At 40.7% G+C, this 26,916-nt stretch overlaps 1 protein-coding gene across 1 annotated transcript; it reads right to left on the reverse strand.

Annotated features, from left to right (window-relative positions):
- Positions 1-6,195: 6,195 nt before the first annotated feature.
- On the reverse strand, positions 6,196-21,420 carry LOC122142438 (interferon-induced GTP-binding protein Mx-like). Its single transcript, XM_042753138.1, has 6 exons — positions 21,401-21,420; positions 7,716-7,848; positions 7,448-7,591; positions 7,265-7,341; positions 6,959-7,168; positions 6,196-6,864 (listed from the first exon to the last, which is right to left on the reverse strand). The coding sequence occupies exons 3-6, from the start codon at positions 7,452-7,454 to the stop codon at positions 6,640-6,642; spliced, it is 519 nt and encodes a 172-aa protein (XP_042609072.1). The 5' UTR covers positions 7,455-7,591; positions 7,716-7,848; positions 21,401-21,420; the 3' UTR covers positions 6,196-6,639.
- Positions 21,421-26,916: the final 5,496 nt, after the last annotated feature.

A 26,916-nucleotide genomic window follows, 5' to 3' on the forward strand; every position in this document is an offset into this window, starting at 1 on the left:
CTTTACGTCTTCGAATGTCATTTTTTATTTTACTTGATGATTACCTTTACAAATTAAATTAACAGGTTAGGAAAGATTTGAGTGGATGCTTTTCAGTATTAACGCAGAATTTTGCTGTGGTTTTATTGCAAGAAAACACATTAGATATGTTTTATGACATGAATGTGTTCCTTTCGTTGTTTTAGGTCAGAAGCCAACAGGAGCTACCATCGGAATAACGCAGAGACATAGCTGCTTTGCTTGACCCACCCACGCACGGAAAAAAAATAAAATTCATTTTTAATTTGCCTAATAGTTATGTCATTTAAAATTGAACCTGTATGTTGTTTTTGTAGCATTGATCTTTAGATGCAGTTGTTCTCTTTATTTTTTGCTTAAATATACATTATTCATTTTATTTAATTATACATTCTTTTTTTCTTGCAATCCTATATACATATACTATGTTTTGTTCTAGTTGTATATATCTTTTATTTCTTAACATCTAATAAAAATAATAAGAAAAAAACGTTTAAATTGTTTAAATAAAATATAGCCTACTGTGTTCCAACTATTTGCATGTGTCTATTTTCTTTGGTTAGCCCAAAAGTAAAATAAAATGACATTTGAGGATTTAAAGCGAAAGTCCCCTAAACGTCCCGAATGGCCGCTGCACGTCCTGTGAACGTCCCCGTGAACGTCCGGAGGACGTCTTCGCGAACGTCCGTTCGACGTCAAGGGGGCCCTACACGCTGACGTCCGGGGGACGTTCGCAGAGGCCGTTTAGGGGACGTGCTGGGGACCTTTTTTGTTAGCTGGGTTTAGGCCCTGTCCCAAATGGCGCACTTCATGTGGACTTTCGGTCTCGTGGACTTAAATTGCGCGTGCTCGCCGAGTCTACGAGTCCGTAGGCCATCCCATTCAGGATTTTAAGGCTCTGAAGTGTGCTCAGCAGCGCCTCCTTTGTACCCTCGAAGCGGTCTCCCGCGAAGGCCGCATAGATGCATAGCTCAAACATAATAATAGCGCTTTGAATAATTAACAACATTATGATTCTTTAAATAAACAGAACCGAATGTCAGGGCTTTACTGAATCATATGTAAACCTAGTATTTATATTTAAACCTGTAAATTCATCTGAAACGCATGCACATGTTTATTATGTGTTAAAATTGTAATCTTAGTTCAAATGGAACATTATGTATTATTACAACTGTATACATTATTTAAATAAGCATTGTCTAATGCCCAGGTGGCATAAGCAAGCAAGCTGTGTTGACATGGAAATAATATTTGGCAAAAGAAAAGAAGCTGTTCTCCATGCGTCACTGCCCAGAATTGTTTTTGTTATTTCTAAGAAGGAGAAATATATTTGACGTTCATTTCAACAGCACAACCCGGCACAAACGAATGACACCAGTTTTGTGCGAGATTTAGACGAACTGGGGTGGAGAATGACGCCACGGCCTCCGAAAATATTTTGGTTATATCTACGGAAGGAAAATAGACACAGTGTTTGATTAAACGGCACAAACGGGCACAAATCAAGCACAAACAAACTGCGCTGGTTTGGAGCGATTTGGGCAACATGGGGTGGAGAGTGACGTCACACGGTCAAAAAAAGAATGTTTAATCTCTCAAACACCAAACCAGCACAAACGTTCATTTTTGCGGCACAAATCAGCACAAACGTAGCACAAACGAATGGCATAGTTTTGGTGATTAGGGGGTGCCAACTTCACGGAGGTTCTAAACCTGGTCTTCTAAACAGGTAAATACGTAACGTTACTTTCCCTGGCTTTGGCCACACCTTACTATTTAGCAGACTGTAACTGGAGTCCCGTGATAGGCAAACGCGAGAACAAACGCCACTTCAGCACGTATTTACCATGGTAAATGAAACAAAGTTTCCTAGCAACGACAACCGCGCTGTAATCTAATGAGAAAACAAGGTAAAACACTTACAAATTGCTGTCCTTTTCTGATGCTCGACTGCTTCTTCTAACAAGGTCTTCCAAACAGGTAAATACGTACTTTCACTGGCTTTGGCCACACCTTGCTATTGACCGAAACTGGGGAGGTAGTCCCGCGATAGGCAAATGCGAGAACAAACGCCACTTCAGCACGTATTTACCACGGTAAATTAAAAAATAAATCAATAAATAAATGAAAACCAATAAGACACAGTAAATTAACCAACTGTCATGGGTTTTACAACAGTATCACAAGAATTTACCATTAGATGCAGTATGTGGTTTTTATGTGGCATTACCAAAGTGTTTTGAACAAATATAAATAACATGATTACCATAGCACTTTCAAGAACTTACTACAAAAAATAAAATAAATAATAATAATAATCATAAAAACAAGCTCTGGAATTTGTATGGCAGTATATTTGTATGGTTTTTGTCTGATATTTCCAAAACAATGACATCTGGCTATTAGAAATATAAAGAAATATGAGTAGGCTACAGTATATTAAATAGGCCTAGTAATGTGATAGTTTTAAAAGCTACTATAAGATCTGAATTAATTTAATAAAAATGCCAAGCTGTTAAACTGCTAAAGTATTTTTACGATATAAACAAGAAGTCTCACTTAATCAGAATTGAAAATTAACAATAAATTAATTCTCACAGATAGTATATTCCCACAATATGTAAGTTTAATGAATTAAGTATAATTTATGAAAATGTGTTATATTTTAGGTATAACAGCTATAATGTAATGATAACATCAAAATCGTGTGTGTGTGTGTGTGTGTGTGTGTGTGTGTGTGTGTGTGTGTGTGTGTATATATATATATATATATATATATATATATATATATATATATATATATTATATATATATATATATATATATATACTAGTTTTATTACCCATCAAATTGAAAAAGGTTAGAGAAAAACATACTGTGCCATGGTACAACAGTAATACCCACTTTCTTAAGAAAGAAACTAACTTTGAAGTTTTTAGAATTGCGTGGAAAAACAGTATGTCTAGCTATAGACCGGCTCTAAAAACTGCCAGGGCCGAGCATATCCACAAACTAATAGAAAACAACCAAAACAATCCAAGGTTTTTATTTAGCACAGTGGCTTGATTAACAAATAACCAGACGCCACCCTATCTAAATATTCCCTCACAGTTAAATAGCAATGACTTTATGAATTTCTTCACTGATGAAACAGATAACATCAGAAATACAATAACAAATGTAGATTCTACAGCATCTAATACTTTCGTTTTATCCATCGCACCCAAAGATAAACTGCAGTGCTTTACAAATATAGGAAAAGAAGAGCTATATAAACTTATCACTGCATCTAAACCAACAACATCTTTATTAGATCCTGTACCCCCTAAATTACTAAAAGAGTTGTTACCTGTAGGAGAAAAACCGCTTCTCAATATTATTAACTCTAAATTATCTAAGCTAACTGAGTGTGTTAAAAATGTAAAAGATTGGATGACCAATAATTTTCTCCTATTAAATTCAGATAAGACAGAGATATTACTTATTGGACCAAAAAACATTACACAGAGTCTCTTAGATTACAATTTGCAATTAGATGGATGTACTGTTCTTCCTCTACTGTCAAAAATCTGGGTGTTATATTAGACAGTAACTTGTCTTTTGAAAATCATATTTCCCATGTTACAAAAACAGCATTCTTCCATTGCCAAGCTACGAAACATGTTACCTGTTTCTGATGCAGAAAAGCTAGTTCATGCATTCATGACCTCTAGACTGGACTATTGTAATGCACTGCTAGGTGGTTGTCCTGCATCCTCAATAAACAAGTTACAAGTAGTCCAAAATGCAGCGGCTAGAGTCCTTACCAGGTCAAGAAAATATGATCATATTACCCCAATTTTACAGTGTCTGCACTGGCTACCTATTAAGTTCTGTATCAGTTACAGTTACAAAATATTTTTACTCACTTATAAGGCCCTTAATGGTTTAGCTCCTGCGTACCTTACTAGTCTTCTACCACACTACAATCCATCACGCTCCCTAAGGTCACAAAACGCTGGACTTTTGATAGTACCTAGGATAGCAAAGTCCACTAAAGGAGGTAGAGCTTTTTCGCATTTGGCTCCCAAACTCTGGAATAGACTTCCTGATAATGTTCGGGGTTCAGAGACACTTTCTCTGTTTAAATCTAGATTAAAAACACACCTCTTTGGTCAAGCATTCAAATAATGCATCTCATAATTTTGGACTGCAGTTATATCTGAGCGCATTATTATTCTTTAGCTTGGGTTAAACTTATTAATTTTACCTGGCTGGAACAGCAGCTACGCTAATTATGTCTCTATTTGTTTCTCTGTTTTGCCACAGGATTTACACAAGCTCCAGTCTGGATCCAGAACACCTGAGAAGAGATGATGCCAACCCCTCAGATGACCTCAGATGATGCTAACCCAGAGACAACAGAAAGAACTACCACATTTTGCTATAAGTTTGATTGCATAATTGCTGTTAATAGTGTTAATCGTCTGTTTGTTTACGTCTTTTATTGATTTTTCTGAACATTTCTGCCATATGCACATAAACTGACAGTCACCACTGATAAGCTTCTACTAATATTGTAGAAACTTAATTTTCTGTAAAGTTGATTTGCAATGATTTGTATCGTAAAAAGCGCTATACAAAAATAAACTTGAATTGAATTGAATTAATTTTGAGATGTAAATCTTCTGGGAGAAGTGCCCATACAAGAAGTTTGACCCCTTCATGATGTCATGAAGAGCCATGCTCAAAAAAAAAAAGAAAAAAAAAAAAAAAAAACCTTTCAGAAACTTGTACGAACCCAGAAGGAGTGTTTTTGACACAGAAATACTGTTCTACATCCAAATCGTGATAAACTGGGTGTATTGACTTCTTTCCATGGTTGAAATAAAATACCTTCTGATATTCATTCATGTTTTTTTCATGCTTAGTAAATATTAAAAGACTATTTGTTGATGTGCCGCTTAAACTGAGGCACTACAGTGATCTGCCATGACATATTAAAGAGCAACAAAATTGTATTTATTGTTTAAATTTCTTATAAGTAGACTTTGGTAGTTTTTTCTTGCTATTAGTAACCTGCTCTGTCTCATCTTTTAGTGTGTAAGTTTCCTCTTTGCTCTGCAATGTAATTTTTACTGCGTGAGAACATGATATGTAGTATGAAAGCGGCATGACTTGTGAGACATAGCAACAGTAATTAAGGGGGGCAGGTCTTTGTGATGGGTCAGTTGTTCTGTCAAAGTTCATTGTCATCTAGCTTAAAGGGATAGTTTACCCAAAAATAAAAATTCCGTCATCATTTACACTGATGTCATTCCAAAACCTGTATGAGTTGCTTTCTTTTGTTGAACATAAAAGAAGATATTTTGAATATTGCTGGTAATCAAACAGTTGGTGGTTCCCATTGACTTCCATAGTATTTTTTAACATAAGAAAGCAACTCATACAGATTTGGAACTACATGACAGTGAGTAAATTATGACAAAATTTTAATTTTTATGTGAACTATCCCTTTAACATCTGACTCCTCCATAACTGTATCTGATCTGGACACAGGTGCCAAATTGTGTGCTATCCCTGACAGAGAAGCTCCTTCCTTCGCCAGGGGATTTGGCAGGGAGGGGCTGGTGGGTTTCATCAAGGTGGCCCAGTAGGGCGCAACCATCAATACCTGCTCTTCGTCCTCCCTGATCTTGGGAAGCTCACTGGGGGAAATTTATACTTGCGTATAAATTTTTTAAGTATACTTCTGAGAAGTACATAAAGCCCATTTCTGAGAAGTACATAAGTAAACTAAAAGCATACTTTCCTATTTTTAGTTTAAAAGAAGTATACTAATAGCACACTTGAATAAACTTCTTTTTCGTAAGGGCAGCTGTGTGGCAGTGCATCCATGCCGAGGGTTCCCATTGGTCTGGGAGTAGAAGATTGGGCAGTGGAAGAACTTGCAGGAAGTAAACCAGTCTACCTGGTTACCTCCGAATCAACTACATACAGCGTCTCCATTATTCCAGTAGGTGGTTGTGAGAGCTTGTCTACTGCATGATTGATCACCCACCTAAACTGAATGCAGTATTGCCAGCAGCTCGAGGCATCTGATATGCCACTGCAGTCGAGGTCCTTTCCAGGAGCCCTCCTGCCCATAGAAAAAAATAAAAATTAATCACTGGAATGCAGCAGGTGTATTGGACACAATTTGATTCAAATGGCTTTACATTTATTATTCTGACAAAAAAACAAGCAGGTCAGTCATTAAAGAAAACGTTATTTAATTTTTTAACAAATCACACAATATAGTTGAAGCACTGAAGCTTTTAGTGATTTAAGAAAACAAACTGGAGGTATCTGCCCTCTAGATTTGGCTTGGATACAAAGTACAGCATTAGTGAGCAACACGGAAACAATCATGAGATGCAGATTAATTCAATTACAAGGCTAAAAGTTATTAATTTAGAAATGGTCACAGGAAAGTTTGACAAATTGAAAATCTAGCAATATATCAAGAATCAAAGAATCAAAACATTGTTGTCAAATCTACCAAACCTCCATAGAGCAGTTGTCAGATACATTATTAAATAATATTATTATGGCAGATTTAATGTATTTTCATATAATATCCTAAAGTCAACAGATCCCTCAAATAAATTCAGTAAGTGCTGCCTGAGCAGCACTCAGACGATCCAAGCGGACTCGTAGATCTTTGCGTCTTTTGCTGACATCAGAGTCCTCAAAGAGGAGCTCGCTCACATTTGCCCCGTCCAATAAACCTAAAATGTCAGTAGACAAGAACTCAGCAGTTTCCTTCAGCATGAAAAGGGAAATCATCATGGGCAGTTGGTCAGCCATCCTCTGCACTACAATCTGAAAGAAAACAATAAGATATGAGACATTAAGTTACTTCCACACACCACAAGCACTGCATTGTAATTTGTTACTGAAACCTAGACATATCTACCTCATAATGTGCCTCCAGCATATGACTGTACTTGCACTTTTTGTCAAACATAGGTAACTGTTCTTCTGAGAACCGCTCATTGGTAATCTCACTCAAGATCTTCAGGAAGATGGGATCTTGAGTGTAGATCAAGTTTTCCATTTCAAACTGCTCTAGGATCCTCTGTTCTGCCTTCTCTTGGTGACCTGACAGAATGTTGTTGATTTTACTCTATAGAGACAAGTGAAGAAGGACAGAGGAAAGAAACCTTGATCAAACTATATTAAAAATTGGCAATATTTGCTATTAATTATGAGAAATATATACCACAGTTATGTTTTTAAGGACAGGGTAGTTCTGGAAACAATGATTGACCACGTCAAGTAAATGTTCGAGGATGATGTCTTCAGGAGAAATGCATAAATCAAGAAGAAAAACAGCCACATGTGCTAAAATTATTAAAGTTATTCAGAACCAGAACATCTTTAAACACAAAGTTTTGTGATGTACCTTTCATACTGCTGAGTAAGTCATTGGCTGGTTTGTTTAGTTTGGCCACATGTTTCTGAAGGACAGTCTCAAACACTTTGTAGTTGCTGAAGCCGGGCAGTTCCCTCCCTCTGTTTTTCTGGCTCACCGCTTTTGAATTAGAAACTTTTTTGGAAACCACATGATTTCTTATGAAATTAATTACTGACTTTTTCCATTTTCATTAGAACTAAAAGCAAAACAACAGTGAAATCACACTTATGTTTCTTCAAATTGAAAATATACTCACAGGATGTCTTTAAACGATTAAGATGATCATTCCACTTCTTGAATTCAGCACGAAGCTGTGCAAACAAATTTTCTTTCAAGATCAGCTCTCCTGATGATAAGGAGTTGATTTGATCATTGAATCTTTTTAAGGTCTATGAGGGAAAAAAATTACATTTGTTTTATGATTCTGTTACATTACCATCAAACAGCAAAAGCATATACTATCAGCATAGTTGAAAAGAAACTCTAGACAGTACTATAAACAGAGAAAGCATAGCATAGTAAAGTTGCATGGTATAGCCTGCTAATGCTATGGTAGATTTGCAGTACCCAAGCTTCAAATATAAATGGTGCCATAATATTTTCCAAACAGTTGCACCATAAAGCCCGAGACTTAATATTCTCACATGTGTTTGGTTTCCTTCCACAGAGTCATCTCCCTATTGAAGAGTTCAATGACTCCCAAGACCCCCCCTCAGTGAAACACCCCAAGTGTTTTGTGCAATATTCTGCAAATTCACCACTGATCTATATGAGTAGGGCTGCGTTCCAGTTCACTTTTAGAAATGCACTCGCAAACTTCCCTAAGCACTTACCCTTGGGGGAATCCCCACAGCCATTTTGAAGTGCATTCCACTTCGTCAAGTGGACCCCTCGACCCCTCGATTTTGACAGAGAGTACGAGTCTGCTTTGTATGCACAGTTCAGGCCACTCTATAGACCACAAATGCAACACAACTATGATGTCATCGAAGATCGCTTTTAATTAATCCCCAACCCAACAACTCTAAAGTATTACACGAGTTCACGCTTACATATTATTAGCTGAGGTTTGGAATGCGTATTTGGCGTGCTGTCCGGGGGAAGGGCTCCGAGCTCGGGAATGGCCCGAACCTAGAATACTCTTCCCCCCCCCCCCCCCACTTCCCCGTCTAGTTGTAAAAGTGAACTCAAAAGTGAGGAGATGGGGTGGAGGAGGGATGCTGATAAACCGTCAATTGATAGAGGTAAGTCAGCGGTATTTATACTGTGGTATTGATTACTTGATTGTGGTCCACTGGTGTTGATTAGGCTAAGTATCTGACGCGCTCCTCCCGAACCTTGTTAATAAAACAACATTTTACGAGTTCACGCTTACATATTATTAGCTGAGGTATGGAATGCGTATTTGCCATTACTGCATTGGAACGGGTGAGCCCTACGGCCGATGAGGAGGAGCAGCGTGGTTGTATAGCCTGACCGGGAGGGCCCGAGTTGCCACAGGCTGACAAGCCCCTGCTATTCAGTGGGGGAAGGGCAAATGGTTGACCGAGAGGGCCCATGAAGCCTCCAACTGGAGATTAAGACTCAGGACAACGGACGACTGGGTCCTTTCAGTTTGGCAGATAAAAAGCTTTGGGCTGACCGACAAGGAGGACCTCTTGCGACATCTGACGGGAGATCAAGACTCACGGCATCGGATGGATGAGACTCGCTTGCGGACGACAAGTATAGAAACCCGACCGGGAGAACTCTCGCCAGATGTCTGAAGGGAGCATATGCATCAGACAGGTAAGCCTCACCGGATGGGGAGAGTGAAAAGAAAACCTGACTGAGAGGGCTCTCGCAGCATCCGATGGAGTATCATACTCAGAACATTAAACGGGTAAGCCTCGCCAGGCGGGGTTAAAAGATGTGAGGATAGCTGAGAGGGTTTTAGGCAGGGTTTGGCGCGAGGTCGAGACTCATAGCGTTGGACGGTTTAAGCCTCGCCTACCGTCAAATGGAAAGGTAGGTTGCATGGCCGGGAGACTCTTACCGACATCCAAAGGGAGCACACGCATCAAACGGGTAAGTCTTGCCAACCGTAGAATGGAAAGGTAATGGTTGTCTCGCCAGGAGGCTCTCACCAGCGTCCGAAGGGAGCACATGCATCGAACGGGTAAGCCTCACTGACCATAGAAATGGAAAAGGTAAGGTTGTCTAGCCGGGAGGCTCTCACCGACGTCCAAAGGGAACACACGCATCAAACGGGTAAGCCTCTCTGGATGTAAGATGGAGAAGGTCAAATTGAGTGGCCAGGAGGCTCTCACCAGCATCCAACAGGGACTTCCTGCTCACTGTATCGGCTGGGTAAGCCTCGCAGGCCGTAGAATGGAAAAGGTAAGTTTGTGTGGCCGTGAGACTCTCGACGACATCTTATGGGAGTTCGCTACTCACGGCATAAAACGGGTAAGCCTCAACGACCGTAGGATGGAAAAGGTGGTTTGTGTGGCCGTGAGGCTCTCTCCGATGTCCGATGGGGGGCTTGATACTCGTGGCATCGGACGGCTTGCATATTGGTAGATCGGTTTTGGTGACCGAAAAACATGGGAAGGTAACAGTTGTCTGGCCAGGAGGCTCTCGCTGGCGTCCAATGGGAGCACACACATCGAATGGGTAAGCCTCGCTGGCCGAAGGATGGAAAAGGTAAGGTTGTCTAGCCAGGAGGCTCTCACCGACATCCGATAGGAGCTCAGCTCCCGGCATCAAATGGGTAAGCCTCTCTGGCTGAATGATGGAAAAGGTTGTCTAGCTGGGAGACTCTCACCTACATCCGATGGGAGCTCCAACTCCATGCATCGAATGGGTAAGCCTCGCTGGCCAAAAGACGGAAAAGGTAAGGTTGTCTAACTGGGAGGCTCTCACCAACATCCGATGGGAGCTCCAACTCCAGGCATCGAATGGGTAAACCTCTCCAAGCGTAAGACGGAACAGCAATGTAGAGTAGCCGGTGGCTCTAACCTATGTCCGAAGGGAGCTCGAGCTCCTGGCAACGAACGGGTAAGCCTTGCTGGCTGCAGAATAGAAAAGGTAAGGTTGTCTAGCCGGAAGGCTCTGATCGGCATTCGATGGGAGCTCAAGCTCCTGGCATCGAATAGGTAAACCTCACTGACCATAGAATAGAAAAGGTAAGGTTATCTAGCCGGGAGGCTCTCGCTGGCATCCAGTGGGAGTTTAATACTTGCAACACCAGATGGGTAAGTCTCTCTGACCATGAGAGGGGAAGTTAAGGTTGTTTAGTTGCGAAGCTCTCGCCGTTGTTCAGCGGGAGCTTAATGCTTGCGTTATCGGATGGGTACGTCTCGTTGCTCAAAAGGATTTATATATATATATATATATATACACTTTTTTTATTTATTTTTTTTTTTTTTTTTTTTTTTTTTTGTGGCCGATGAGGGTTTTGGTGGGCTTTCTTTATGTGGAACTGGTTAGTTCTGATATAGCTCTGGTACGCTTCTAAAGACCATCTTCCAGTAGTTTGGATCTGCTGCTTGGAGAGGCCTTTTTGGGCTGCTGAAGTTGCTGCCCCGATGCGAAAGGAATGGGTGGAGAAATTGTTTGCCGAGATACCCGATAATTGCAGGATGCATCTGAGGTGTTTTTGGAACCAGAATCGAGTGACTGGTTTTTTAGAGTCGTCAATGAATAGTGGTTCGTGCGGGGATTTTGCCTGAGAATTCCTAAGGTGTAGGAATGCCAAGATAGTTGGTAAGGCTGGATGGGAGAGGGGAGATTGAAAATACATATAAAATGACCTTCCCTGGCTTGGTCTGTCTTGCTTTGTTTGATTAAAAAAGCGATTGTTTCGTCGTCGAGTACGGTTAGGTCTGATACGTTAGGGTTGATTTTTGGATTGAAATTTTAAGAGATCGTGAGCTTGAGCACCTAAGAAAACCGAAAAATGCTAGAATGAACCTGGTGTCGAGCGTATGGGCTATGCTGAGGGGTTGGTAATTTGTGCTGAGGGTGTGGATACGTTTTGTGAGGATATCTAGCGTTATGGGTTGTCTAGTGTCGGGATGGGTGGGCTGGGATCGCTGGATCCCTTTGATCAAGAGGGGAGGTTTGCGAATTGTTTATTTCAGGTGAGGGAACGGCGAACATCAGTTTGTGAAAAAAAAAGACCCTTAACGCCATTGAGAAACGAAATAAAAGAGGTGATAGAGGAGTGGTTTTAGAGGGTGGGTTACGAGAGTTATGAGAGGCTGATCATAAACCCTTCTTTAATTCATGCTGCCTATGGAGGAAAGCTGAACAGATTATTTCAGTGAAATGGCTGAAAGTAAATAAAAAATGGCAACATTTGATGTCCGCGTTCGAGGATTTATAATTGCTGTAGCATTTCTGTCATAAAGACTTGTCCAATATTAAAGATTGTCTACATTTGAATTGAAAGTTTAGCCAAACGAGGATTAGACTACACAGTGACATGTAGAAACAATTGTCGGGACATTGTGATGCCCTTGAAAGCTTTTGATATAATGTGCATTAGAGGTGTAACGATTCATCGATATGGATCAATACATCGATACCATGTCTGACGATACGTTGCATCGATGCCACACGTAAAATATCGATATCTGTAGTATAAATAGGCACCTTATTTGGCACTGTACACATTTTCACATAATGTCCGTCTATGCATTACCGCCAACGCGTGCATTCTCGCTCAAACTCACGTATCAGGACTCGATATAAGGACTGCCCTTGCCTGAAGGCACAAGGTGAAGCATAAAAGACGCTCGGGATTGTTGGTTGTTGGTTGTGAATGTCCCAACTGAGGTACAGAATGTAAAATTTTCAGGTAAATGTTCTTGTTATATATTTTGGTTGCATTTGTGAGTTAATAAAAATGTAGATGGTTGTTTAAAATAGATATAAAATATCAAAATATCGATATATCGATCGTTATACTCCTGTATCGAATCGAATCGTAATTGTAGGGTAGAATTTTTTTAGGTATCGGAAAATATCGTATCGCTGTGACGTCAAGAAAGAGGAGACAATAGCAAGTAAAACAGATCCTTTATTGGAGAATAACACCGGTACTTCGAATTTGATGGTATCTTAGATGATGACGATGACTAGGCAGCGCAGGCTTGCATGGGCAACTCGATCCAATGGTCAGACGTGAAGGGGTGAGTCCAGTGTAGGTGAATCGTGAAGACAACACTGCAACGCGAACTTCCAGCCCAGAGACAAACAAGGAGACACGAGGAGCCGACGAGACAGGAACACAACAGGTACATCCATACAACAACGATCTGACAAAACAGAGGACGCCTAAGGTGAGTATAAATAGACAGTGGGTAATGAAAAACACCTGTCGCTGATTTCCCGGAGGATAATCAGCGACCACGCCCACACACACACAGTGCAAGGGATCGTCAATGAATTCCTCAACCGTGACAATCGCTGGGTAAGAGAATCGATATCGAATCGTATCGTGACGAACCATCCGATTTACACCCCTAATGTGCATGTACATTATATTGTTAAAACATTATGTTAAGTTTTGTTCAATAGGACAGTATCAGTAATTGCTTTTCATACTTCATTTAAACCAGTTGCCAAGGCCTAATCATTAGTGATGGCCTTAGATGAAGGATCTAATTCCGCACTTGCCAGGATTTGAGCCTGGATGTTGTGAACCATTGGAGGTGGCTCCGAGGTAACAGCATTTGGTGGAACGGGCAGTGATGTTGCTATAAAAAAGAGAATATTGTGATTTAAATGAAGTAGAGAGCTGAGAGGGAGAGGAGCGGGGGCCACGCTTGCTTCAGCTGCAGGCCACGCGAAATGGTGGTCTGAGACGTTTTTGACAGGAAATGCTGAAATGCCCAGGTAGCCTGCAGTGTTCCCAATTTAGCCATTTGTTGTTTAGATTTATCAATTTCTTAAACTACAAACTAAAAAAAAAAAAAAAAAAAATTTAGAGGCTCCTGCAGGAGCGGACACTGCTGCGCGCAGTGGAAAAATATAGATAGAGGCTCCTGTGGGAGCAGACACTGCTGTGGCAGCAGAGAAAGACAGAAAAGGCTCCTGTGGGAACAGACACTGCAGCGGCAGTGGGGAAAATAGGGAAAAGCCCCTGAGGGAGTGGGGCTGCTGGGGCAGCGGAGAGATATAGATACAGCCTCCTGCAGCGGGTTTTTTTTCTCTGCAACTTTAAGGTTATTAGGTTTAAAAAGACATGCATTTCGTCTTAATCATGCAAAGAAAAAAGTATTGAAAAGCTAGCCGATGCACACGTTGGCAAGACTTGGAGAGAGGTGCCTAGTAATACTCACATCACAGGTAAATTAGGTTGCACTTGTTGATTGTTTCTTTGTGGTAAACCTTATGTGCCTATAATCGATAGTCATTTAGGTACATATTTGAAATCATTTTCTCACAAATCAATCTTTTTCATTCATTTATCTGAGTGAAATCTAATTTAAAATACAGGGAAAAAATACTCGTGAAATTAAGAAAATTGTCGCCGATGACCCTTGCGGTTGGGGATAAAAAAAGCGTCCAGAACAAGCAGGAATCCGTTAAAGCCAGTTTTATCAGGCAGAAAGGTGTTGAAAGTTCCACAGTGCAGGGAAAAAATAGTGCTACAAACTAAAAAAAAGAAATAAATAAAACTTTGCAATATTCACAGCAAACACGTTCAAAACAGCAGTCTATTGCTGCACTAAACGGACTACTGTAGTGCTCACGCTGTCTCTGGTCCATCGAGCTTCGACCCACGCTCACGCAACTTTCACCAGACCTTCACCTGTCTACTAATTGCTACGGTCGTCATCTTAATGTCTTGACCCTGCATACAGAACATACCATACTATCGGTAAATCTAACATAACATTTCACATACATCTAGTCAAGCATTTCTACACAGGACATAACCTGAATATAAACACAGTTTTTCCTATAAGCAAAACAATAACACAAGAAACAATCAGATATACATTTGTTCACAGATGTAACATGGATTCGCCCAATGACGTCCACAGAAACCATGAATGATATGCATAAATAAGCCAAGGTTTGAACAGCACCGGTTTGAACAAATGATGCTTCCAACTAATAAGAAATATCCATTGTACTTGCCTCAATAAATGACTTAAACTGTATTACTGTGTCCCGTAGTAATTCGTAAACTCAAATACTAAATTAGTTAAATGTTAATTGTTAGAATATATAACAAAAACATGTACAGACTTTTACACTAGAGACACACGATAACCAGACACATATTACACAAACAACCCTTTTATGCTTCCCCAGCATTATAAAAGTCCATATAAATACACTCGCCTAAAGGATTATTAGGAACACCATACTAACTGTGTTTGACCCCCTTGCAACTTCAGAACTGCCTTAATTCTACGTGGCATTGATTCACAAGGTGCTGAAAGCATTCTTTAGAAATGTTGGCCCATATTGATAGGATATCATCTTGCATTTGATGGAGATTTGTGGGATGCACATCCAGGGCACGAAGCTCCCGTTCCACCACCATCCCAAAGATCCTCTATTGGGTTCAGATCTGGTGACTGTGGGGGCCATTTTAGTACAGTGAACTCATTGTCATCTTCAAGAAACCAATTTGAAATGATTCGAGCTTTGTGACATGGTGCATTATCCTGCTGGAAGTAGCCATCAAAGTATGGGTACATGGTGGTCATAAAGGGATGGACATGGTCAGAAACAATGCTCAGGTAGCCCGTGGCATTTAAACGATGCCCAATTGGCACTAAGGGGCCTAAAGTGTGCCAAGAAAACATCCCCCACACCATTACACCACCACCACCAGCCTGCACAGTGGTAACAGGCATGATGGATCCATGTTCTCATTCTGTTTACGCCAAATTCTGACTCTACCATCTGAATGTCTCAACAGGAATCGAGACTCATCAGACCAGGCAACATTTTTCCAGTCTTCAACTGTCCAATTTTGGTGAGCTTGTGCAAATTGCGCTAGCCTCTTTTTCCTATTTGTGGGGAGATGGGTGGTACCTGGTGGGGTCTTCTGCTGTTGTAGCCCCATCCGCCTCAAGGTTGTGCGTGTTGTGGCTTCACAAATGCTTTTGCTGCACACCTTGGTTGTAACGAGTGGTTATTTCAGTCAAAGTTGCTCTTCTATCAGCTTGAATCAGTCGGGCCCATTCCCCTCTGACCTCTAGCATCAACCAGGCATTTTCGCCCACAGGACTACCGCATACTGGATGTTTTTCCCTTTTCACACCATTCTTTGTAAACCCAGAAATGGTTGTGCGTGAAAATCCCAGTAACTGAGCAGATTGGTGAAATACTCAGACCGGCCCGTCTGGCACGATGCCATGCTCAAAATTGCTTAAATCACCTTTCTTTCCCATTCTGACATTCAGTTTGGAGTTCAGGAGATTGTCTTGACAAGGACCACAACCCTAAATGCATTGAAGCAACTGCCATGTGATTGGTTGATTAGATAATTGCAAATTGAACAGGTGTTCCTAATAATCCTTTAGGTGAGTGTATATGTTGTGTGTGCATGTGTGTAAAAAGAGAGGAATGTGCCCCCATAGTCTTTGCATGGTCACGGAGTAGCTCTCGGGACAAAAATCTTAGAAATTTCTTTGTATTCTACGCCGTTTGCGATGTGGCTAAAAACAATATCAAGATCCTTGTGTCACAACGTCGTTTAACAACTTTCAGCAACCAACGACACCTTTTAGCGACAGACCTAAAAATATTTGCAACACGGCCTGTGCCGCTAGCGCAAGAGCTTGAGGCCCGGCTGCATGATGGCGCTAACGGCCAAAGAGCCACGGTAAAAAGGTTTGAGTCGAAGCGGGAAGCCAGTGAGGCTTTGCTGCGGTGAGATTGGCGGCGCGGCCCAGGCTCGTTGGAAGTCTGCGGCTGCGAGCCAGTGCTTAAGGAAGAGAGCCGGGTTTTGTGCACTGCGGGGCAATGGAGGTGTCGAGCGAGGCGAGTTCGGGGGCCTTGCGAGTTTTTGCCCGATATATTGGCTGCCCTGTTGTTGTGGTTTTTAGGAGTGAGGTTTTGGCGGATTGCTGGAGAGACTATGACTTAGATCATACAGATCCGCTTTTTTTTTACTTTTCGCAAGGACGGAGCGTCGGAAACTGTCAATGGATAGAGGTAGTCAGTGGTATTTATACTGTGTATTGATTACTTGATTGTGGTCCACCAGTGTTTGATTAGGCTAAGTATCTGACACGCTCCTCCCGAACATTGTTAATAAAACATCATATAAATTATTTATATATATTTTTTTTTACATTTATAACAGCCCAAGGATACCTATATACATATAGAAGGATATTATTTGGACATATTTGGATATATAGATAAAATGTATGTAATGTATGTGTGTATATACAGGTGCTGGTCATATAATTAGAATATCATCAAAAAAGTTGATTTCACACTAATTCCATTTATAAGTGAAAAAGTTTGTATATTATATTTATTCATTACACAACAGACTGATATTACACGTTTATTTCTTTTAATTTTGATGATTATAACTGACAACTAAGGAAAATCCCAAATTCACTTTCTCAGAAAATTAGAATATTGCGAAAAGGTTCAATATTGAAGACACATGGTGCCACACTCTAATCAGCCAATTAACTCAAAACACCTGCAAAGCCTTTAAATGGTCTCTTAGTCTAGTTCTGTAGGCTACACAATCATGGAGAAGAATGCTGAATTGACAGTTGTCCAAAAGACGACCATTGACACCCTTGCACAATGAGGGCAAAACACAAAAGGTCATTGCAAAAGAGGTTGGCTGTTCACAGAGCTCTGTGTCCAAGCACATTAATAGAGAGGCGAAGGGAAGGAAAAGATGTGATAGAAAAAAAAGTGTACAAGCAATAGGGATAACCGCACCCTGGAGAGGATTGTGAAACAAAACCCATTCAAAAATGTGGGGGAGATTCACAAAGAGTGGACTGCAGCTGGAGTCAGTGCTTCAAGAACCACTACACAAAGACGTATGCAAGACATGGGTTTCAGCTGTCGCATTCCTTATGTCAAGCCACTCTTGAACAACAGATAGCGTCAGAAGCGTCTCGCTTCAAAAAGGACTGGACTGCTGCTGAGTAGTCCAAAGTTATGTGCTCTGATGAAAGTAAATTTTGCATTTCCTTTGGATATCAGGGTCCCAGAGTCTGGAGGAAAGGAGGAGTGGCAAACAATCCACATTTCTTGAGGTCCAGTGTAAAGTTTCCACAGTCAGTGATGGTTTGCGGTGCCATTGTCATCCGCTGGTGTTGGTCCCCTGTGTTTTCTGAGGTCCAAGGTCAACGCAGCCATATACCAGGAAGTTTTAGAGCACTTCATGCTTCCTGCTGCTGACCAACTTTATGGAGATGCAGATTTCATTTTCCAATCAACAGGACTTGGCACCCTGCACACAGTGCCAAAGCTTCCAGTACCTGGTTTAAGGACCATGGTATCCCTGTCCTTAATTGGCCAGCAAACTCCGCCTGACCTTAACCCCATAGAAAATCTATGGGTATTGGGAAGAGGAAGATGCAATATACCCAGACCCAAGAATGCAGAAGAGCTGAAGGCCACTATCAGAGCAACCTGGGCTCTAATAACACCTGAGCAGTGCCACAGAGTGATCAACTCCATGCCACGCCGCATTGCTGCAGTAATTCAGGCAAAAGGAGCCCCAACTAAGTATTGAGTGCTGTACATGCTCATACTTTTCATTTTTATACTTTTTAGTTGGCCAAGATTTCTAAAAATCCTTTCTTTTTATTGGTCTTAAGTTTATATTCTAATTTCCTGAGATACTGAATTTGGGTTTTTTTCCTTAGTTGTCAGTTATAATCATCAAAATTAAAAGAAATAAACATTGAAATATATCAGTCTGTGTGTGATGAATGAATATAATATACAAGTTTCACTTTTTGAAAGGAATTAATGAAATAAATCAACTTTTTGATGATATTCTAATTAATGACCAGCACCTATATATACTATTTCATCAGCCTTTACTCCAGTCCCAGTCTTCATGTGTCACAGAAATCTTCCAATATGTTGATCGTACTAGCGTGTGATGTTCTCTTTAGCTTTCTATTCATCAAATAATCCTAAACAAAATGTCACATGTTTTTCAAAAAAATATTAAGCAGCAAAACTGTTTGTCCCAGCACTGGTAATAAATCAATGTATTAGAATTATTTTTTTGAAGGATCATGACTCTGAAAAACTGGAGTAACAGCTGATGAAAATTCTGATTTGCACCACTGAAATAAATTATATTTTAAAAGTATGTATTATATATGTATAAATAACCTCTGACACAGAGAAGAGTGGAAAACTCCTCACATGACCGCTAAGTACCGAACATCTGAACATAACGAAACCAATTGCACATTGACGGATCTTCTTTCTGTCTGTTCTGCAAAATGTAAACAAATGTATATTTCTGCAAGCGTAAATATTGTGGAAATATCAATGTTAATTGTGTCTAGGCAAAGGCATTCCTCCTGGAACAGAGCTAACGCGGGTTCGGAAGGTATTTATTTCACACTCTGTGACAGCTTATTAAATGTAAAAATAATATTTTATTTAATGTATAAGTTACACATACAACAAACTAATGTCATAGTGGTAGCGTGTACTGTAATCAAGTGTAGCCTAAGTTATACCTGTTGAACCGTAGACAGCACACGCGGTGTTCATCTAATAAAGATATTCATCGCAAGAAATCAATAGCCTTTGCATATTTGCTTTCAATTCAGTGCAGATTGCCAAAGCCATGTTTTTCAAGCTCTTGATGTTCTTTAAACTTTCTTTTACAACTCTGAGTGAGAACCGCTCCAAACGGCTCAGCGCGCATTGCAGGGAACTAAACAACATCATACAAACTGATTCACAAACAATTCACTGTTTTAGCCAACTGGTTTAATCAGAGCCTTTGAACGAATTGACAACAAAAGAATGAATCATTCGCGAATGAGCATCGCTCATTGCCCAGAGAAAAGTAGACGGTGGGTTTTGGAATAAACTGAAGCATTTATAACTTATATTGCATTAAGTTAAAGTAATGAGAGGAACGTCGCCCCAGTAACGAAGTAAAAGTACAGATTTCCCCCAAAAAATTTACTTAAGTAATAAAAGTAACCAATCTTTAAATATACTCCAAAAGTATTAGTTACCCAAAAATTAACTCAAGTAAATGTAAACCAAGTAAATGTAACTCGTTACTACCCCATCTCTGCGTGGATTCTAAGTGATCAAAGGCTTAGGATGTTACCAATTCATTTCCATTCCAAGGTTCCTCCAGTAGTGGGCACTCATGCAATGTAATCAAGTAAGTACATCCGAGTAAACGAGTGGTAACATATGTATCCGCCATTCATTCATCCAACCAACAGAGAGAGCGTCCTCCCCGAATACTGAACACTGCCGCTTTCTCTCTCATCACTTCCTGCCTGCACCTGTTATAAGCCATGTTGTTTGTGCATTATGTTTGCTGAAGTTATTGCCAGTTTACCCTGGTCCTCTACCAGTGTATTTCATAGTCATGGATTGTATGCTTGTGTATGTCTTTGGCCTGCCTTTGACCACGTCCTTTTGGATTACTGATTTGCGATGTGTTTGCTATCTGGACTGCCTCTGTTGTGGGCCGACCCTTTGCCATGCTTATTGCCCTCTAATATCTGCTCTCCATTTGCCTCGTTTGTGTTGTGTTTTTTTTCTGTGGTGCTTAATATTCTCTTCACAGGGATTCAAACCCCCAACCTAAGAAAGGGGAGTCTTCCTCGTTACAACGAGATGGAGAGTCGGCTTATTACATTGTAAACTACCATTAGTATGTTGTAAGCCACTGGAAGCTGGTCGCAGTGGCACATAGTGGCCCATTTATTCCCATATAGCATCATGAGACATTCTTGCACCATGAGCATCGTTATAGATCTGTAAAATCCACTCATATTCATTCATTTTAATGATCCATAACACTAATAATGTAAAATAATCTTTAGATATTTTTTTTTAAATAATTTTGAACTTAACCATTCTTCATATTTTTTAAAGAGTTTTTTTTCTTAAATTCTTATTGTTCTTGTCTTTCTCTTGTGTGTAATAATTTGGAATAAAGGGACCCCCCATCATTCACTAAGACAAAAAAAATTGTGTGCAACTTGGCAATAAAGCTATTTCTGAGATTGACACTGAATTTATAACTTTGATTCATATTAAATTTGGGTGTTGCAAGCATTCATTTCCGCTTCTCTTTGACAATGAAGGCTAAAAGATTTTAAGCAAGAATTGTTTTGCACATGTAGGATGAAAATTAAGAAATGTGATATATAACACTATTCCACACCTATGAAAACTTTTTGTATTAATGCCGATATTTTAGTGTACTTAGTACAAATTGAGACAAATTTACATTAATTGCTGACAACCGCGATAAACACTCTAGAAAACAGGGTGGCGTCACGTTGGCCATAGAAGAACCTTTAATTAATCACCTTTCTTAGGAGTGTAGTACTACTGTATGGATGTTTTGTTTTTTTAAGTTGCATGTAAATGTACCCTGTTACAAATGGCTTTGCGAATGTAAGTCTTTCATTTGGCATTTCAGATAACCGGTTTGTATGGGTATACATGGACCAGGGAGAGAAAAAGGTTAGCTGTCGCCTGAACTCCACAATGTTGTAGAATCTCCAAAAGTGGTGGGACTGTATTCTATAAACTATCAGAGAAGACTCTCACAGACCCTGCTCCCTTTTAGAGTTCTTTCTGCCCTAACCAGAGAAATACAGGAGGAGGATAAATGCATAAACCCACACCAATGAGATTCAGCTTGAACACAACTAGTTCATAAGAAGCAAGCAGATTGGAAGAAGTCATCAGCATGAAGTGTTGATGTGAGATCCTCCTTTGAGTAAGGAATTGTTTGGCTCCTCCCTTAGGGTCCTTGTGGAAGGTCCACCCCTCACACCTTGAGCTCAGTTCCTCGTGTCCCCACAGATGCGTTTTTTATCTCTTCCATCACGCGGTGGCAGGAATTTCTGACAAAGATTGGTAAGATTTAATTTAGTACAGTCCCCGCAATTCATCCTGACACAAGTTTCACTGTACAACTAAATTCAGGCTGAGTTTGAAAAGACTTGAGAAATTTGTAGAAACTTCCTTTGATATGATCAACAAGTTCCTGATTAGTTTTGATGGCAAGGACATTTAATAGTTGCTTTTATCTTTTCCAAGAGGCATCTGTAAAAAAAAATTAAAATGAAAAGTCACTTTTTATTAAATTAGCACATCACATTCTAACCAAAGATTGGCACAAAAAACCATAAATAAAGCCAATGTTTACGGTCCAATTATCAAGAGACAAACAATGTGACTATTGGGTCGTTGCACATTCTCAGTTTTCCACTGTCATTCAGTTTTTATGACCAATCTTTATTTTTTATATTTAATGTAAAATTTATTTTTTAAATTTGAATTATTATTTTAGGGATGCATTACACATCATTTTATATCTTAACTAACTTGTAATAAAAAATCCAAAAATGAAGCTGATTTTGGTTAAGATTATTCACTTTGATTATTTTTCCCCTGCATGATGGTTGTGGCATATGACATGATGACTTTGCAAACTAGTTTGAAAATTAATTGTTCCAAAATGACGCTTAACTTTTTGTTGAAAAAATTTTTTCTATAAATATACTATTAAAACATGATAACAAAAGTACCAATGGGAGGTGTAACAGGGAACTTAAATTTATGAAATGTCAGTTCAGAGGAAGAAAAAGTAACCAGCAAACGAAGGGACACAAACAAGTTATGTCTCTTCGATGGTAACCTGAAATAATCAGGGTTTTGTGGAAGAACTCTCTCTCAATTTGTGTTGGCCGCCCTCAAGGAGGACTATGATCATCATCTGCTTTTGTCCCTCTATACACTTCACCATCGATGTAACCCTTTGCGGAGAGGAATCACATTTGTGTTCTGAAACACCAGCCAAAAACACTCTTCTCCTTCCCTTGTCTATGATATCTGGCTTGGTCAGAATTGGCTGAGAGAAATGAAACATAGTTTTCTTCATATAAATGTGTATTCGCTGACGAGAAATCAGTTCGTTGGTGAGATAGTGAGTTTTTAATGTTGGATAATCGCTTCCTTTATGCCAACAGTTCTTTTGCCCCTAGGATCAACTTCTTGTGGCCATTTTTTAATGCGTTCTGTTGTTGCAGATGTCAATGTAGCAAGGGACCACAACCCAGGTTTATAGTCTCTTGGCTTCTCAATAAATTAATGATCATCAAAACGTTTTGATCTACAAGAAATACAGTTTTGTAAAAACTGGCACTGATCACTGTAGCTGTGATAGTAAAATATGCAATCCAAAATCCGATCCTACTGCCTACCCTGGCTCTACAATGTCCTCTGGCTGTAATCTTTTAATGGGACTCTGGCGATTCCAGGGATATATCGAGTCAGTGTGAGGTCGCACACATTAGTTGACATGACCTCTAAAGTGATTAAGGTAATCCGATTAGTCCTACACCCCTTTTCCTGCCATTTGTTCTGGTCTGTAACACATACACATAATTAAATCATAAGGAAAAACTGTTCCTTTAAAGTGGTCACAAACATGATATTGATCTTCGAGGCATTTAATGGGTAGTTCACCCAAAACTGAAAATTAGGCCATAAATTACTCACCCTCAAGGCCTCCTAGTTGTCTATTCCTGTAAAAAAAAAAAAAAATTGTTGTTGATCTTTCAAGATTTTGATGGCATCAGCGGGTGTTACAGTGCTTTAGTCCAAAAGAAGTGAAATAAAAGCGCACCCAAAAAAAAAAAGTCTCACGCAGCTCCAGGGGTGAATAAAAAGCCTCCCTAAACTATTTGACTGCATTTTTGTATGAAAAATAAGTCGTTCGTCGGTTAGTGTATGGTAACCCTCGTCAATGAAAGGAGGGAACGGAGATGCCACGTCGGGCGACCGTGGGAAAAATGGGATCATCAATTCGATAGACCAAATCTACAATCTACTACTCGACGTGTAAAATAAACGAGACGCCAAGTGCACATTGGCATGCAATGATTGGCATGTCCAGCTGCCGCTGATCACCATGTCGTGAGTAATAAGAAAGGCGAGCAGGGCAATGCATACCAGCTTTTCGTTGAGGAGCGCGAGCCAGAGGACCCGGCCAGCTCCGGCGGCGGTACAGGATAAACTCATGTTGCGACCGGGACGTTGGCGGTCTCCCGTTCCCTCCTTCAGGGAATGAGGGTTTACCATACGTAACCGAGACGTTTCATTTTTCAGTCGGTCACTCTCGACCGCCACGTCGGTGGACAGACGAAAATGGGATACCCTACCAATTGCGCAATGGGGGTGCTTGCCCCTTCCAGTGCCCCTGTGCGAGCCTGCCTGCGCCCCTATTAGATGTAGGCCGGGGCTCGGAACAAGTAGTTCCACTACCACCATTGTCCATTGAACGGCTCTATCGCGTCCTTCGCCAGTAGGGACTGCTTAATCCTCTTCCCACAGAACAGGGCAATCGGAGATGCTTTCACACTGTAGTGAAGCGGGATACCGTTCTGAACTTTGGGGGTAACGCCGGGTCGAACTGAATCGCATAGCCGAGTCTGATGGTCCGCAGGACGCCAGCGAGGACGGGCTGGGTAGCGCGGACCAGGCGCTCTAGAAACCGTACAAGGCAGGCACAGCGGAAACCACAGCCGTACCCGCAGTGGGGGCAGCGAGGTGGAACACAGGGACCCCATGCTCGGGCAGATTTGTGAGGCAGGCCCTGAGCTGTGGTGTGAGTGTGGGGTGCATGCTTCACCTGTTTCCACGGGGTCTGGGTCATCTCTGGTCGCCTGTCTCAGAGGCGCGCTTGCTCTTGCGTTACCACCATGTTTGGCAGGGGCTGGACGGCTGGAGCTGCTGCGTGCGGCGGGAGCGCCGGCGGAATGGTGGCGGCCAGCACACTGCCCGCTGTGGCATGAGTGTAAATCGCCTCAGTCTTCTTCTGGGCGGCCGAGAACTGCTGTGGCAAATGCTCTCCCCCGCGTCGCCTAAGGCCGTCTGGGACACAGGGGCAATTGAGGAACTGGACCTTTTCGGTGTCCCTCATGTCTGCCAGACCATGCCAGAGTGGCGATCCTGGCCATCGCACGATCCAGGGGAACTCGCAGTGACCTTCGTCGCCTTGGACCGCGAGGTCAGCTGTTGTGGCTCGGAGTTCTTTCAGAAGTTCACCGTTGGCAGTTGAGGTAAGCAGAACGATACTCTCCTCGGCTTCGAAGTGAAAAGCTGGTATGCATTGCACCTGCTGCCTCTTATACTCACGCTGTTGATCAGCGGCAGCTGGATGCAATAATTGCATGCCAATGTGCATTGGCTCGTTTAGTTTACACTCGAAGTAGATTGGTCTATCGAAGTGATATCCCATTTTCTTCGGTCACCGACGTGGCGTCGAGAGTGACCGACTGAAACGGAACCATATTCAAAACAAAATAATCAATTGAATCTAGCTTGCGCTCACTGTTGTACATGGAACAGCTCCGGGTGGATGACCGTGTGAGGTCGGCTTTGCATATGCACTGCGCCAAAGTTACAACACGGAGCGGCAGGGGATATATCAAAACAATTCACTAATTAGAAGTACAAAATAAGGGATTGTTACGAAGATATCCGAGGATTCGATTCTAAGCCATAGGAGAACTGGTTTGTCCTTTGCTAAAGTATGGACACTTTGCTTCCTTTGCTCCTGTTAACGACATGAGTCCTTCTGATCCTCACCATTTCGTGCGCAACCACCAACCTCACATGTCAGCCGCCTGGAGTTGCTTCCATGTACAACTGTTAGTGCAAGCCAGTGTAAAGTGGCTTAGTACATTTTGAATATGGCTACTTTTCTTACAAAAATACATACTGATCTCGCTAAAGGATGCCTTTGTTCAATCCCCTGGAGCTGCGTGATACCACTTTTTTTTTATGCGGACTGGGCTGCTTTTTATTTCTACTTCTTTTTTTTGGACTGAAGAACTGCACCAACCCTCTGAGTGCTACCAAAGAGTTTGCTGATCAAAGACAACTTTTAATATAACTGAGTCGGCCTGAAAGAAGAAAGTCATCATACCAACCCTGGATGACTTTAATGGGTAAGTAATTTATTTTGTTTTGCGCTATCTCGTGGTAGATTATTGTGATTAAACTTTTGTGTTGGAATTTATTCATCTTCATACTGCGCCTTCTACACATCGTAATCTGCAGAATATGTAGGGAAAGCGCTTTCGCCGATTCCTCCCTGCCTTCCAGCATTTTGTCTCCCTTAACTTACCGTTCCTTTCATCAAAAAGCTCCGGGTTCCAGAATGTTCAATTGCAAAATATAGTAGTTCTACACACTCAGTGATGGTAGAGAACAGTGATATTCATTCATGTCTGTATGTCATTGAAAATGTCTCAGTGTGACTGGTACAATGGTCAATTCCCGAAGAAATAAACAAAGGTAGTAAGATTCTCGGCGTTATTTTGTTTAGACTGTATGGTTGTGCTCATACCCAATTTCCTGTCAATGCAAATTACCATTTCCCCAAAAGGTTAAACTCCCCATGGCCATCCCTTGATCACTGCAAATTCCAAATGTTAAGTTTCTGCCTGCATTTGGAAAAATGTGTTTTTCTTTTCCTTTCTCTTTCTCCAAGCAAGAAAAGTTTAAATGTTTGGATACATATATAGTATTACCTATAAGTATTTACCCAATATTTGTGTTCTGTATTTGCACAAATGTATGAGATTTGTGTAATTTTATAATTATTCATAAATCACACTAGCTTTGCAACATGCAGTTTTACTAACCTGTTGCAACATGTCTTTCAACTGAAGAAGGATCTTCAAATTCTAATTTCTTCTCATTGCGAGTTGACCATGCTGCTTGTCCACTTGCCTGTTTGCCGGCTTTAACAGGCCCTGCAACATGGTTACAATTTTAAGCCAACTGCAATAAACCCCTCAAGTTAAGAAAAGAGATTGCAAGCAGTTTTACTAATCTTGTGCAACTGATGTTAAATCCATAAATCAATTCTTCTTACAGTAAGTTAAAACAGCCTTCCAGTTGACTCCGGTTACCTTCTTCAAGCCTTAGCTCTAATGGAACATCTGGTCTCAACTCCTATCAACATACAATTGAGTTAGCAATCAACAGAAAACTAGCAGTGGAAAATTACTAAACAACTTGCTTTATATATTCAATCTCAATTAAAAAAAAAAAAAAATGCTGAAAATGAGCTGTCAACTTGACTTTACACTTAGTGAGAGTAATTACTCATTGATGCCAATATCTAATCAACATAGTCAAGATGTTAAAGTTCATATTCGTAATCAAAAACAGAGGAATGGGTGGCAGTAAGAATAACTGAATCTTGATAAGTG

This window comes from Cyprinus carpio, chromosome B25, assembly GCF_018340385.1.
Source record: "Cyprinus carpio isolate SPL01 chromosome B25, ASM1834038v1, whole genome shotgun sequence".
In the NCBI taxonomy this organism is placed as follows: Eukaryota; Metazoa; Chordata; class Actinopteri; order Cypriniformes; family Cyprinidae; genus Cyprinus; species Cyprinus carpio.

Coding starts and splice junctions, on each gene's coding strand:
- LOC122142438 (XM_042753138.1), bottom strand. Junction 7,169..7,264: donor TCCTTAAAAACATAACTGTG/GTATATATTTCT, acceptor TTGTCTCTATAG/AGTAAAATCAACAACATTCT. Junction 6,865..6,958: donor TGCTGGAGGCACATTATGAG/GTAGATATGTCT, acceptor GTTTTCTTTCAG/ATTGTAGTGCAGAGGATGGC.